The sequence below is a fragment of the Oryctolagus cuniculus genome, chromosome 8 (assembly GCF_051225735.1).
Source record: "Oryctolagus cuniculus isolate XC-2025 breed Fujian yellow rabbit chromosome 8, ASM5122573v1, whole genome shotgun sequence".
NCBI lineage: Eukaryota > Metazoa > Chordata > Mammalia > Lagomorpha > Leporidae > Oryctolagus > Oryctolagus cuniculus.
Genome location: NC_142874.1, coordinates 126,636,068 through 126,651,291, shown reverse-complemented (window position 1 = coordinate 126,651,291; position 15,224 = coordinate 126,636,068). Strand labels below are relative to the sequence as shown.

Genomic DNA, 15,224 nt, shown 5'->3' with positions numbered 1-15,224 from the left:
CTTCATGGAGGAATTACAGTTTTGAATGGCAATGTAGTTGGCAGACTAGTCTCATAAACTATATACCCTGCAGGTAACATAAGGGTAGGTCCCAGGAAATCGTTTTCCATTGCAGATGTCCACTAAAACTGTGTTAAGTGAACTAAAAAAACAGCTATAATGTACTTTGGTGGCTTATGTTGGAAAACAGAATGTGAAGTATATTTAACCTCTTATGTTTTCTTTCTTCAAATACTAAGTCTAGTGCTGCACCCAAAATAAATAGTACTTTGTTATTTTCTGGCTTTGTAGCTTTAAAGGATTGAAAGAAATGACTGTCCCAGATAGAGTTAATTTTTTGCACTGATACCCCTGCAGTTAAGGCTTGTAAACTACCTGGACTAGGAATTGCAAGATTAGCTTCAGAGTTGTGAGATTTTAGCTAAGTCACTTAAATTTTGTGGGCTTCATCTTGAGATTCTTGTTTTTATATATACACATGTGTGTATATATATGTATATATACATGTATATATATTCATTCTAAGGTTAAACTACTTTGAAAGCTAATTAGATTTTTAAGTTCCCATATTTACCTAGAACAAACAAATCCCCAAATAACAAAAGCCAGCCTTGTTACTTTTTACATCTTGTCAGTTTTGAACAGGCTTTGAAAACAATGATTCTTACTGTTTCCATGTTTTACCTCTTACACACTGGAAATATGTACCTTTACCTCAAAATTCATTATGCTAGTAGTACGCAGTGGTAATAAAACAACGTGCTAGCTTGATTAGTGATGGTAATATAGTCTATAAACAGCATGAATGAGGGACATTCACAGATGATCGTATTTTAGTGGAGGAATTGCACTAGTGATTTTTGAATTTAAAAGGTGATTGCAAATAAAAATCTGGGTTTGGTAATCCACTTGAAAATTTGGAAGATCTGACAACAAGTACTTGCATGTTGTTGAGGAAGTTAACTCATTGGAGTTCCATAGGATTATTCCCTGTAGTGTTCCTAACTCTGAGCCATGACATATACTAGGGGTTTTCAAGAGATTCTTAGAAATGCGTATTATGGAAAAACTAAGCATGGATTTCAGAATTTTACACCAAAATAAACTTAACGTTTTAATTGCATTTTTTTCCACAAACTTTTTGAAGTATCATAATATTATTACTGTTACTAAAGCACTGAACTTGTTTATGTTCATGCAGAGCTAGGTAAATGTATTGATTGACTAGGCATAAATCCAGTTTTATGCAAAATCTTTTCATGCAAAACCTTAATACAGGTGTGGGCGCTGTGGCATCATAGATTAAGCCAGCATCTGCAGTGCTGGCATCCCACATGGGTGCTGATTTGAGACCCGGCTGCTCCACTTCCAATCCAGATTCCTGCTGATGTGCCTGGGAAAGCAGAAGATAGCCTGAGAGCTTCAGCCCCTGCACCCACATGGGAGACCTGGAAGAAGCTCCTGGCTTCGGCTTGGCCCAGCCCCAGCCCTTTAGACCACTGGGGGAGTGAACCAGCAGGGAACGATCTCTGTCTCTCCTTCTCTCTTTTCTCTCTGTATAACTCTGGTCTTTGAAATAAATAAATTTCTGTTTTTTTTTTTTTTTTTAAATCCCATTAGTATATGTTACTATTTTCAGGTGAAAGTCTGGTATTCTAAAGATTAAATAAGCCTTTTAAAAAAGTTAGTTTTTAACAACAAAGCATCCAAAGCCTGGATTCATTCTATAGACTGATAATGTATAATTTTTCTATATATTTGAACTTTAGGTCTGAATAGAGATACTGTTTAATGAAGCATTGTTTTATTGAACTAATTAATTTACTGGCACATTGTGCAAAAATATCTGTGTCTTTGTGATATCTTAAGTTTGAAACGTTTTGAGAAGTTTTAAAATTTTTAATGTCTGTATAGTCTTCATAAGGACTTCAGTAAAATGTTGAATGTGAAGCACTTTATTCCCTTGGAAATGTTATTTTTATAGTACAGGAATTGTACATTTGTAGAGCTTTTGACATTTGCCAATCTTTGTTCATTTTACTGTTAGTACTTTTAGATTGGGAAGATGCTGTCAAACTACAGCGAAGTAACAGGAGGTATACTTTTTAAATTTAGGTCATGAATGTTAAATTTCAGGGTAAAGAAAATGACTTACAACATTTACTGAGGCATTTTAAGGATAGTCAACCTGGAGGATGTTACTTTATTTTTTAAAAGAGATAATTATTTCTTTCCAGGAATGATAGGCCAGTAGAGATGATAGTTTTTAATAGCTGTTGCTTTGGAGAGAATATTCTCTTTCCTTTTAGTGCATTCTTTCTAAATTGAAAAAAGTGAATTAAAGTGTATGTAGTGTATACTTTTTCTAGCCAGTCAGGGAAATGGCCAGAAGAAGCAGATTAAATTAACTTTATAATCCAATACCATGCAGGTTAACAAAGATCTTTTAGAGCCAGTTTATTATAATTAAAGTTATTACAATGAAACTATATGTGGTAGTTTTTAAATCATCTACCACTTTTTAACACTATTCCCAACAACAAATAGAAAATATGTTCTTCTTTAATATTATTTTTATTTTTTGTGAAGCTTCCATCTCTGGTTCATTTCCTTAGTGTCAGCAATGACCAGGACTGGGTTAGGGCTGGAGCCAGGTACTGGGAACTCAGTCCATGTCTTCCCACATGGATGATGAGAATCCAACTACTTGAGCCATTATCATTGTTGCCTCTCAGGGCAGGAAACTGGTGGCAGTATCTAGAGTGGGGAATTGGATCCAGGCACTCCAGTGTAGATGCACTGCTGTGTCTTAACCACTAGGTTAAACTGTTCATTCTCTTTGAGCCTGGGTGAGGCTTTTGTGGTTGGGTCTATTAAAAAAAAATACTGTGGTAATGTGACTGGCCATCTGCCTGCCTCTTCCTCTTTTTGGGACATACACATTTACAGTCAGCCCTAAATCACAGTGTACTCTGAAGTCCCTTAGTGGAGAGTGACCTTGGAGAGAAGTACCTGAGAAGCCTTACTGCTTTCGGCCTTCTCAGCCTGGGTACCAGACATGTAAATGAACAGAGCCTAGAGATGATTCCAGCCCTAACTATCATCTGAATGCAGACAAAGGAAAGATCTTAGTTGATCCTCTTAACCATGAGCAATAATGAAAAATGATTTTTATTGTTCAAGTTGCCAAGTTTTGGATAATGTTTTATGTAGTAGTAGATAGTTGGTACAGGTATATGTTTATTTAATTGAAAAAGAATGTTTTCTTTCTGGACCAGATTTTGTGTATCATGTAGCCTTGTCATTAGCTAAAGGATTGAAGTGGGCACAGTTTGTTGGAATACAATGCTGGTGAAAGGCTTAGCGGTCAACTCTACAGGAGATTAATATGGATACCCTCCTTTTCTTCTCCAAAATACTGGTCCTTTTTTAAAATCTTTAGTTACTTGTATCTACCTGAAAAGTCCAATCTTTTTTTTTAAAAAAAATTTTATTTATTTGAGAGGCAGAGTTAGAGATAGAAGGAGAGGTCTTCCTCTGCTGGTACACTCCCCAAATGCCCGCAATGGCCCGAGTTGGGCCGATCTGAAGCTAGGAGCCAGGAGCTTTTTCTTGGAGACCGCGTGGGTCCAGGGCCCCAAGTACTTGTGCCATCTTCCACTGCTTTCAGGGAGCTGGATTGGAAGTGGAGTAGCTGGGACGTACCCAGTGCCCATATGGAATGCTGGTGCCTTAGGCAGCTGCTTTACCTGCTACATGCAGCACTAGTCCCTGATCTTTTTATTCTAAATGCTTCTTAGCAGAGGTAAATAACTGAGCTCAGAAAAACTGGGACTTTCTCAGTTAACTCATAAGGGATAACCTGGATTTATCTCTTTTCCCATGTATATCATATTTCATTTAAGATATTTGTTATTAGTGTTGAAGAAAGGTAACATAAAATGTGGTCACTTATATTGGGGATCAGCACCACTTTTTGTAAAAGGGCAGATAGACTTTGTGGATGCCAAAGATTCTCTGGTATATCTTTTTCTTTGTCTTTTTAAAAATGTCTTTATAAAATGCCTTTAAAAATGTAAAAACTATTTTGTCTTGCAGACCATACAAAAATAGGCTATTAGCCATACTTGTTTTTGAGGTTTTAGTTTGCCAATTTGTTATAAAACCATGGAGTTAGCTCATTGATGCTATGTACAATATAGATAAAAATGTAGGTACCATAAAGTGAGGATTTATGGTTGATCTCAGATATTCCACTAACTTTAAGACGTTAAAGTGTTGGAGATAGAGTGCTTTCTCGTGCATATGTGAAATTAATCTTGTACGTATGTGTGTTTAATATTTTGCATTTGTATTATGACTTCAAAATTTTTATTTAGGTTTTGTTTTGTTTGAAAGTCAGAGATTTTCCATCTTTTGGTTCATTCCCCAAATGCCCATAACAGCCAGGGCTGGGCCAGGCTGAAACCAGAAGCCCAGACTCAATCAGGGTCTCTCACGTGGATAAATAGGGACCCAAGTACTTAGATGCACGTTAGTGAGAAGTTGGATCTGAAGTAGAGGAAGCAAGACTTGAAACAAGCACTCTGATGTGGCATGTGGACATCCTAAGTAGTGACTTGACTTCTTTGCCAAATGCCTGCCCCTAAAGTTGCTGTTGATGCTCCCCATCTAAGATAACCATGGATTTAGAAAGCGTGAATTCCAGACTCATATCCATCCATTACTGGGCAAAATATGTGTGGTTACCTTGAACTTCTGAGCTTCTATTTCTTTATCTGCAAAGATGGTAAAACATGCCTTATTTGTTTCATGTTGTTTGTTTATATGATGCATGTATAAGTCATAAAATGTCAAAAGTGACAAGATATTTAAGTAAGTGAGTGTGTTAATGTTTATCTTGAAAGAGTATGTAGGTACTTTGGGCCTGCGTCGCCGGCACACCGGGTTCTAGTCCCAGTCTGGGCGCCGGATTCTGTCCTGGTTGCTCCTCTTCCTGTTCAGCTCTCTGCTATGGCCTGGGAGTGCAGTGGAGGATGGCCCAGTGCTTGGGCCCTGCACCCGCATGGGAGACCAGGAGAAGCACCTGGCTCCTGGCTTTGGATCAGCGTGGTGCGCCGGCCGCGGCGGCCATTGGAGGGCGAACCAACGGCAAAAAGGAAGACCTTTCTCTCTGTCTATCTCATTCTCCACTCTGCCTGTAAAAAAAAAAAAAAAAAGTATGTAGGTACTTTATAAAACTGAATTAGAAATTTTTAATAACTTTTTTATTGTGAAACCACAATTTACATATATCCTTGAAATAGATTGTTTTAAATTAACCTACTGCATATTCATTCTATATTAAATTTAGCACATAGAAAATATCTAATTTCAGGTAAATGTTAAGGCTATGAGGTGATATTTCTAGTTGAGATCTGGTGATTTCATGCAAGAGTTTTACCTATTACTGTAGTAAGTTAATTGTCTTTTTCTCGGGATAGTATAAATTTTTTCTTCCTGTCTTCCAACAAATGTTTCTGGTTCTGTCAAGACCTCTTGGATCCACTTTTTTACTGATAAGAGACCTTTGGCCAATAATAATTAAAACTTGCAAAACTTGGGTTACTTCTATGAAACTATTCGTTTTGTTTTTATCTTTTAGCATGTGGAAATGGTATTTGCTAAAACTCAAATCTTGTGGGAATTTTATCCTTCTCGAAAACATAAATGTAGAGATGAGAGAAGCCTTTTTGGTTGACATGAGTATCTGGCTTTTCAATAACATTTAAAAAATAAGTAAACAAAAGTAAAAGCAGCCTGTTTTGTACTTACTCATTTTTAGACCAGCATCAGTACCACCCAAAGGAGTCCATTGTTTGGCGACTGCAAACATAATTTTCAGACTGTATTCAGTTACGTTTCTTTAGTTTCTGTTAATGTGCAATAGTTCCTTTGTGTTTAGGATAGAGACATATTTGGATGTTGTTCTTTTGGGTTTGATATTTCCTCATGTATAGGTTCATATTTTGCATTTTTCATAGGAATATCATTGATGTGTTGTTTTACTCTCAGTTCTTACCAGAAAGTCCTGAAATTGACTTGTTCCATTTAATTAGGGATGCTGATTTTGGTTACTTGGTTACGATGGCATTTGCCAGATTTGTTCACTGTGAGGTTAGTAGTTTCCTTTTGAAATCTTATGGGAAGTATACAATCTTGATAAATATATGTGTATATATATTATATACAGATATTTCAGTATTCATTATACACATTTTAAAGTCACCATAAAAATTAGAGCTTAAAAGTAGAAAAATACAGCAGTTTTGAATTTTTTTGTGTATTTTGTATATAACATGAAGTGTATGCTCCTGACTTTGTAGACCAGAGTTATGTGTCCTTTACATTGTGTTATTTTATAGGAATTAATTGTGCGTTGTGATCCAGAAATAAAAACTCATGGAGGATTTTGTTCTCATACTTAGTACTCAAAAACAAATGCTTATTGGTTACTAATTTTTCCCTATTAATTTTTAAATTTACAGATGGGGAACTTAATGTTTTAGATGATATTTTGACTGAAGTACCTGAACAAGATGATGAACTGTATAATCCAGAGAGTGAACAAGATAAAAATGAGAAAAAGGGTAAGATTTCCAATTTTTTTTTGTTAAAATAGCAAGGAATATGAATAGAGGATATTTCATTTCTTAAGAAAATGACTTTGTTTTTGTTTTTGTACTTGAGGCAGTTAGCACCAAAGGCATAATAAACTGATAATACCATATTCCATATAAACAAAAGCAATCTACTTTTAAAAAAGATTAACTTATTTGAAAGGCAGAGTTACACAGAGGGAGAAACAGGGAGGGAGAGAGAGAGAGATTCTATCTGCTGGTTCACTCCCCAAATGGCCTCAACATCCAGGGCTTGACCAGACCAAAGCCAAGAGCTAGGAGCTTCCTCCAGGTCTCCCAAACAGGTGCAAGGGCCAAAGCAGTTTGGCCATTGTCTGCTGCCCTCCCAGGCGCATTAACAGGGAGCTGGATTGGAGTGGAGCAGCCATGTCTTGAATCAGCAGTCACATAGGATGCTGGTGCTGCGGTTGGCAGTTTTACCTGCTAAACCAGGGCACCGGTCCCTAATAAAATACTTTTTAAAAAATATATGGAACTTCTGAAATATATAGATTTCTCTTATATTTGATAATTGTTTTAGATTAACTTTGAAACAAAAATATTTTAGTAGATGTTTTTAGAAAATAAGACTTCCTTTATTCCTGATGTAAATATTTGTTAATCTTTGGTGAAATAAATGTGAATACTACAAATACATTTATATTTCTCTTTAAATTTTATTTTAAAGGATCAAAAAGAAAAAGTGACCGAATGGAATCTGCTGATCCCAAGCGACAAAAGTCTTCTGTACATTCAAGACAATTGATTTCTAAACCACTGAGCTCATCTGTTAGTAATAACAAAAGAATAGTTAGTACAAAAGGAAAATCAGTCACTGAGTATAAAAATGAGGAATATCAAAGATCTGAACGAAACAAGCGTCTAGATGCTGATCGGAAAATTCGCGTGTCAAGCAGTGCCTCCCGAGAACCTTATAAGAGTCAACCTGAAAAAACTTGTCTCCGCAAAAGAGATCCTGAAAGGAGGACCAAATCCCCAACACCAGATGGTTCTGAGGTAGTAAATATTATTGCAAATATAAAACAAAAAGAGATTCTTTTTGAGGCTTTAGAACTATTTAGTCACCTTGACCTTATGTGTTATATGACTGCTGATTACCTTTTTCTTTAAACATCAGAGAATTGGGCTTGAAGTGGATAGACGTGCAAGTAGATCCAGCCAGTCTTCTAAGGAAGAAGTGAACTCTGAAGAATATGGCTCTGATCATGAGACTGGCAGCAGTGGTTCTTCTGATGAGCAAGGCAACAATACTGAGAATGAGGAGGAAGGAGTAGAAGAAGATGTGGAGGAAGATGAAGAGGTAGAAGAGGATGCAGAGGAAGATGAAGAGGTGGATGAAGATGGAGAAGAGGAGGAGGAGGAAGAAGAGGAGGAGGAAGAAGAGGAAGAGGAAGAAGAAGAAGAGGAGGAAGAATATGAACAGGATGAGAGAGACCAGAAGGAGGAGGGAAATGATTATGACACTCGAAGTGAGGCCAGTGATTCTGGTTCTGAATCTGTTTCCTTCACAGATGGGTCTGTGAGATCTGGTTCAGGGACAGATGCATCAGGTACTAATTTATGTATATAATTTGTCTTTTTTTTTTTTTAAGGATATGATTGGTTTTATTCTTGAGTATGTTTAGATTATGTAAAATGTTTGAGGAGATAGGGTATATTAATAAGGTTGTCTTGATCTGTTTCAAAGTTAACTATGCTATTGAGTGTTTTGAATACATTTGAATAATCTTGAGTAAGATGTACATATTTAGTAAAGGTGTTTCCCAGCTACAGATTGATTTGTTATAGGCAAATACAAGTCCAGTTGTTTCACTATAAGGACATGCATTTCAGGTTTTAGTGCTGTAAGTTTTTAGGTTTTTATATTAATTGAAAACTATTTATTAAATACTGATGAATAAAACCTGCCTACTAGGTATAATAATATTTCCAGAATAGAATACCTCTAGAGTTCCATCATGTTGTAACAGAATCACATCTTCTTTTCTCTTGGGCGAGCATAAACCTGTCTTCCAATTCTATACTTACGTGTTGACTTAATACTACAGAGAGTGGAAGTTTAAAAGAAGAGTATAATTCTTGTAGAAAGGTTATTTAAAAGCCATCTTGGATCATATCTTCAGTACATGTCTTACCTCTTTGTGCCTGTTGAGCAGTGAGACAAAAATGTGAGTCTGGTAGATGGAGTCAGTAGATTGAGGGAGTGAGCCTTCTCTTTGAAAATTCAGAGGGTACAAGACAAGGTTGGGCTACTTCTAGATCCCTGCTTTTTATAGTCTCATGGCTATCTATGTGTTCAATATTAGAATGAAAGAAAAATTCTGTATTTTTGGAAATATATAATTTCACCACTATGAAATTATATCATTTATAATTGTTATTAATAGATCATATTCTTGATGTAGTGTAGGCAACAGAGCAAATGGCCAGCTATTTTCTTGTGATAGGCAATGGAAGTGCTTTTCATCTTTTCTTCTCAGAGTTCTGGATTTGAGAATGTAGATTTTTGAAGAGAATAGAAAAAGTTAAACGGAATAAATGAGCAGTTAGGTTTTATGTAAAAACTTTTGGAATTTTCAGTTCTATGTTCCCATCATGCTTTTTATGTTGTCTTCTAAAATTTAGGATAGCAAATAGGGAACACAAGTTGCATTGGCAGAATGTTTGAATGTTCATTTATTATGGAAAATGTTTGAAGTTACCCATAGGAAAAGGAAATATTTTTTGTTAGAGGACTCTTCTTTTTGATAGTTCTATGAGAAACAGTGCAGCGTAGACTTGAGCATTTGAGATAAGTGAAAAAAAGTAAGCTGGATAGGAACCTGAAATAATCTGCATGTTTAACAAGTTCCTAGATGATGCTGGAGCTGTAGCAAGGTACTTGATGACACTTTTTATGGAGAAGACATTTCAAATTGGTAGCCTGTAGTTTTATAATGACTCTTGATATTAAAACTGTTAATAGAAAAGATTTATTGTCTTAAAAGAGATACCTGCAACCTTTATTTTCCTTATAAAGGAAAATACGCAGATTTTCCTTGGAAGAATCATTGGAACATGAGATCCTACATTTTATTCAAGAAATTATTTTTCTTGTAGTTTTCTTTTTGTATTATGTGAGAGAAATATGAAATGGCTTTGGAATTTCTTGATTGTGAGAAACCTGTTTTTGAATACAATAGATTCTAGTTTAGTTTCTGCGTCGTGATTTTCCTAGATTCTAATTGACTTTACCTAATTTTTTTCTCAGAATTTTTTTTTTTTTTTTTTTTTTTTTTGATAGGCAGAGTGGACAGTGAGAGAGACAGAGAGAGAAAGGTCTTCCTTTTGCCGTTGGTTCACCCTCCAATGGCCGCCGCGGCCGGCGCGCTGCGGCCGGCGCACCGCGCTGATCCGATGGCAGGAGCCAGGAGCCAGGTGCTTTTCCTGGTCTCCCATGGGGTGCAGGGCCCAAGCACCTGGGCCATCCTCCACTGCACTCCCTGGCCATAGCAGAGAGCTGTCCTGGAAGAGGGGCAACCGGGACAGAATCCGGCGCCCCGACCGGGACTAGAACCCGGTGTGCCGGCGCCGCAAGGTGGAGGATTAGCCTATTGAGCCACGGCGCCGGCTCAGAATTTTTTGTAATTTAAGAAAATTAAAAGCAACACAGTGGTTGATACAAACCTTTACTTGGTATGACTTTAATTGTTCTTTTAACCTGAAAGTAGTATTTGGGGGAGGTGCCATTAACCTGAGAGCAGCAGGAATTACTCATACAAACAAGATGAAAGTTTCTTGGAGATCTCATTCTAATGCTGTGTTCAACATTATGTAAAGAGAGTTGGACAGGATCTTCTGCTTCTGTTATTTTTTCTGCATTATGTTAGTAAGAGATCATTTATAGTACTTTGAAGCACATAGCCTCTTGTTAACCAGTAACAAGAGCTGTTTTACCCTCAATCTATTGATCAAATATCCAAGGAGGAAAAATTACAAGAAAACATGTCAACACTTTTGAAAAAAGCAATGGAACAAAAAGCTTACTAAAACTAGTTAGACCTAGAATCCCCATTCAGTAACAGTAGTGAAATATCTTTTCCATTCACTCAAGAAAAGAGCTTAGGGCTTGTACTCCTAAGCCAGAATATCTGCCGTTTGAGTCTAGATTCCTGTACTCAGGAACAGGTAAGCATATGTAAATGAGACTATCTCATGAACTTGTTTTGAGGATTAAGACAAATAATTTGTTTAAAGATTTTTAAATAGTTAGCTATTGGTATAAAGGAAGATATTCTCTGTATGCTTGCTGATGATTATTTTTCAGCTTTGCATTGTTTCTATAAAAATAAGTATGTACATTTTCTCTTTCCATATTCCTTCTTATCTCCTACCTAGAAAGGAAATGGTTTTTGTGGGATAATTGAAAGCAGGAGAGACAGAAGAGCTTAGTTTCATATATGTCTTTCTATCCGTGCTTGTAAAGGTCCAAATTAAGCTTAAAATGATTCTTTCATGACAAGTAATTCAGACCTTTTTGGGCTACAGAAAATGCTTAATTTTCTGATACAAATACATTAGCTGTACTTAATATTTTGGGGATAAATTTTAAATTGAATTTGAAAATAACAGCAGTTATTTTAGGAAGAAAATGCTTAAGAATTATATTTTCCAGTTATAAGGCATTGTGTGCTAGGGCTTCTCAAACATCTTAAAATAAAATCAGAGTTGGAATTGTGATGAAAAATAGTAGCACAGTGTAAGGCAAACAAAATAGGACTTAATTTTGTTAAAAGGAAAATTGTATTTGCTATTTTTTTTTTTCTTATTCCTCTTAGAAAATCTTAGTTAAGGTCACCTTTATGTAGGCCAAAAAAAGTAATTAATTTCTCAGTTACATCATTGTAGTTTGATTTGACTGGAGTTGGTGGGAGAAAAAATTTCTTTTTTTTTTTCACATCATTAAAATGGACACCTTTTGAGGAAACTTGAGTGATCAAGAGAGAGATGAACAATGACTGAAACTTAAGAGCTGTGCATAAACCAAACACAGAATGATACTTGAGTATTTGTGCTAGTTTTTATTTTGAGCTGTTTTAACAACTTTTGGTTGGATTCTTTTTAGATGAGAAAAAGAAGGAAAGGAAGAGAGCTAGAGGCATTTCTCCAATTGTCTTTGATAGAAGTGGAAGTTCTGCATCAGAGTCTTATGCAGGTATTCTCATTTTCATTTGTGATCATATCTGAGTGATTCTAATGTATTCTGCTTTAGAAAGTGTGGAGGCTGTAGTTTAGTGTGAACTTGTTGATGTCCATTAGTACTGATTTTGGCATGTTCAGTGTAATAATTCTAGAAGAAACTAAGCTTTTTCTTATTTTAATCCTGTTCTGTTACTGCTTAAGTGGAATTTTCACTTTTTTTTTCTTGGAAGATGATGATTCAGTGACTAGTTTTCTGAGTGGGAAACTGTTCAAATATATATTTTTTAAAAAATCCAAACAACCCAAAAAGCAAAACACTCGTACACATTGAGAAGTATTTTTTTTTGTGTGTGTGGGTGCGCCAGGAAGAATAATTTGTCTTGAATGAGAATTATATGTGACAAGACTGTAGAAATTTTGTCTTATCTCTATTAAAGCTCAATCTGAACAAATGTACTTTGGCTAAATACAGGTTCAGAAAAGAAGCATGAGAAATTATCATCTTCCGTTCGTGCTGTCCGAAAAGGTATCATTTAAATTTGAAATCGTTTTCATTGCATGCTGCATAAAGTCATTATTTTGCCTAATTGGTTTTCCATTAATAGTTGGTTTTAATATAGTAATGTTCCGATATATTACATTAAGAAAAAGTGTATAGTCTTACATAGAAACTTCATGTTCCATGTCTGCTTTTTATTGCATCTCTTAGTACAGTACCAAACATTTTAGGTTCTTTTAGTTCTAGCACACAATGGAATGATGTATGTGTGTGTTGTATAATTTACTGTTATCAACATGTAAATGAGATTGTTAAATTTCTTTCAGATTATAGGCACTTTTATAATTAAACATGGATCTGATATATCGGAACATCACTAGATTAGGTTTATTTTGTAAAATGCTAATTGTCTTAGTTTTGCTTTATTACATGTTGTGGCTTAGCTTTCTAGGTTGAGTGGGTGAAAAAGTTTAGCTGGGTTGTGGAGGGCCAATTTCAGTTAGTACAGTTCACTCTTCCTTTGTGTAATAGTGCTTTGTGGTTAATCAATTTGGATTTCTTTTTTTCAGATCAAACCAGTAAACTCAAATATGTCCTTCAGGATGCAAGATTTTTCCTCATTAAGAGTAACAACCATGAGAATGTGTCTCTTGCCAAAGCTAAGGTATTAGCATCAGTTCTGTTGAAACTAATCTTAAAATTTTTAAATGACAACATGGACCTGCATTAATTCAAATAGCTGAGATACTGTGATTTTCATTCAAGCTTTAAAGATCCAGCCCAACCTCCAAGGATCTGGTTTGTGGCTAGCTAGGCAACCTATTAATTAGTAATTTGAGTTCTCTAAAATATTTAAAGGATGATTTTAGTGTCAAAATATTCAGTATTAAAGCTATATAGTTTAACTTTATGAGATCTTTTTCTGTTAATATTAGCTTTTATATTCAGTTACTAATTTTACAAACACTTAAAATTTCCTGTGGTTAACCAATTTTTTTTGTCAATGGTTACTTTATACCTTTTGAGATTGTTTTGAGAAGAAACCATTTCTTGAGTTTCCTTTGTTTTTTAGAAGTAAGATCATTTGGGTTCAGAAGAAAAGCATGTATCCAGTTGCTATAGATACAAAATCCTAATTTTATTTTAGTATTTTTGCTACAAAGTATATGACATGTTATGACAGCTGTTAGAATAGTTTGTTATTCTTGATTTAAATTGAATAACTTTTCAGAAAGTTTTAAGCATTTCTGATCCATAATTCCATCAATATTACTTAAAATAATCTATACTTCTACCTTTAGTCAGTGATTACCCATAAACGTTTATAAACAGAGGGAAGTAATACACCAAATAGCTTATCTAGCATTAGCTTATTCTTTCGATAAGTGGGTTTAGACGGGAATAATTAATCATTATTGTGAATGAGAAAGTATAGTTTGTATGAGATTGGTGTGAGCTGAATTAAAGCTTCTTTGTTTTTTATTTCTGTTTTTCATGCATAAACAATTGGTTAAAATGTTTCAAAAATTAGTAAATATATATTCCAGATATATATAGTGGAAACACTAGCCTCTTCTGACTATTGATACGTAAACATTTGAACTTAAATAGAAAAATTTAGAAATGCTAGAATCTTCCCAGAATTTCATAATTTACAGATTTACTAATAAAATGACTTTTAATATTTGATTTGGCACAGATTTTCAGACACAGTTGTGATCCACCTTCTAACAACATGTATTTACCACTGTAAATGGTTGTAATTTCAAGATAATTGTGAGTGATTAGTTTTACTGTATTGAATTCTATCCCTTAAGAGTTGACTACCCCCTTGTGGTGTTTGCTAGTTGTTTTTTCCATGTTTTTTTCCCGAGGTTTTTTAAGTCGTTACTATATTATTTTGATGGCTGAGGAATAAGATGTTTCTTCATTATAGCTTACTTGAATTAAAGCATACTGAAATCAGCTGTGCTGCTTTGCCACATGTGCAGAAAATGTGAGATTTACAGTTAAGTGCAATTTGTGTTCTTTGTGTTATTTGTATAGGGTGTATGGTCAACACTGCCTGTAAATGAGAAGAAATTAAATGCTGCATTCAGATCTGCAAGGAGTGTTATCTTAATATTTTCAGTCAGAGAGAGTGGAAAATTTCAAGGTAAGAAAATAAAATAGTTTGGGCATATAAAAGCATTAACTATATTAACATCTTCATAGTTCTTGTGTTATGATTTCCTTAGGGTTTGCAAGACTTTCTTCAGAATCCCATCATGGAGGATCTCCTATACACTGGGTGCTTCCTGCAGGAATGAATGCTAAGATGCTGGGAGGTGTCTTTAAAATTGACTGGATTTGCAGGTATATTGTGCAGTCCACCCTTGTTTTGAATGGGCAGCAGTTGGGAATAATGTAAAAACTCCATAGTAGTTTACTATTATACTTGTTTCCTTTTTTGGTTGTGTTGTTCCTGGACTGATTTGTATCCGTAACATTTAATAGTAAAAGCATTATATTCTGATATTACTTTGTTCAGTACCCTCTTAAATCTGTTATAATTATGCTAAGGGCAATAGTTTACTCTGTGAAGGGTTCATGTATTTCATTTGTTCTGTGTATTAGCAATATAGTGATAAAAATAATGGGACACCTGCTGGGAATGTTGCTCAGTATATGCTTGCACTGTAGTGATTCAGCATGTCATTTAGTTACTGTGGAGTGGGAAAATAATTAATCTTTAACTTGCTAACTGTTTAGGGGCTAACTGATTTGGTTGTGAGAAGTTAAAGTTTTTTTGTTTTTTAAGGAAACTAATAAACATGTTTAGTCGGCATTTTGATCTTCTGAAAATAGATTGAGACTATATATAA

At 35.0% G+C, this 15,224-nt stretch overlaps 1 protein-coding gene across 7 annotated transcripts in view; it reads left to right on the top strand.

The window, feature by feature from the left end:
• YTHDC1 (YTH N6-methyladenosine RNA binding protein C1) overlaps positions 1 to 15,224 on the top strand; it is a 36,951-nt gene that overhangs the window by 4,259 nt on the left and 17,468 nt on the right. For 4 of the 7 annotated variants that reach the window (XM_051820233.2, XM_089302701.1, XM_051820232.2 and 1 more), the window contains exons 2-9: positions 6,528 to 6,629; positions 7,348 to 7,676; positions 7,798 to 8,230; positions 11,785 to 11,874; positions 12,334 to 12,387; positions 12,930 to 13,024; positions 14,407 to 14,515; positions 14,598 to 14,715. In XM_051820233.2, coding sequence (XP_051676193.1) covers positions 6,528 to 6,629; positions 7,348 to 7,676; positions 7,798 to 8,230; positions 11,785 to 11,874; positions 12,334 to 12,387; positions 12,930 to 13,024; positions 14,407 to 14,515; positions 14,598 to 14,715 — 1,330 coding nt within the window. The remainder of the gene's footprint in view (positions 1 to 6,527; positions 6,630 to 7,347; positions 7,677 to 7,797; positions 8,231 to 11,784; positions 11,875 to 12,333; positions 12,388 to 12,929; positions 13,025 to 14,406; positions 14,516 to 14,597; positions 14,716 to 15,224) is intronic. The other 3 variants (XM_051820235.2, XM_089302702.1, XM_051820234.2) reach the window with 1 other exon arrangement.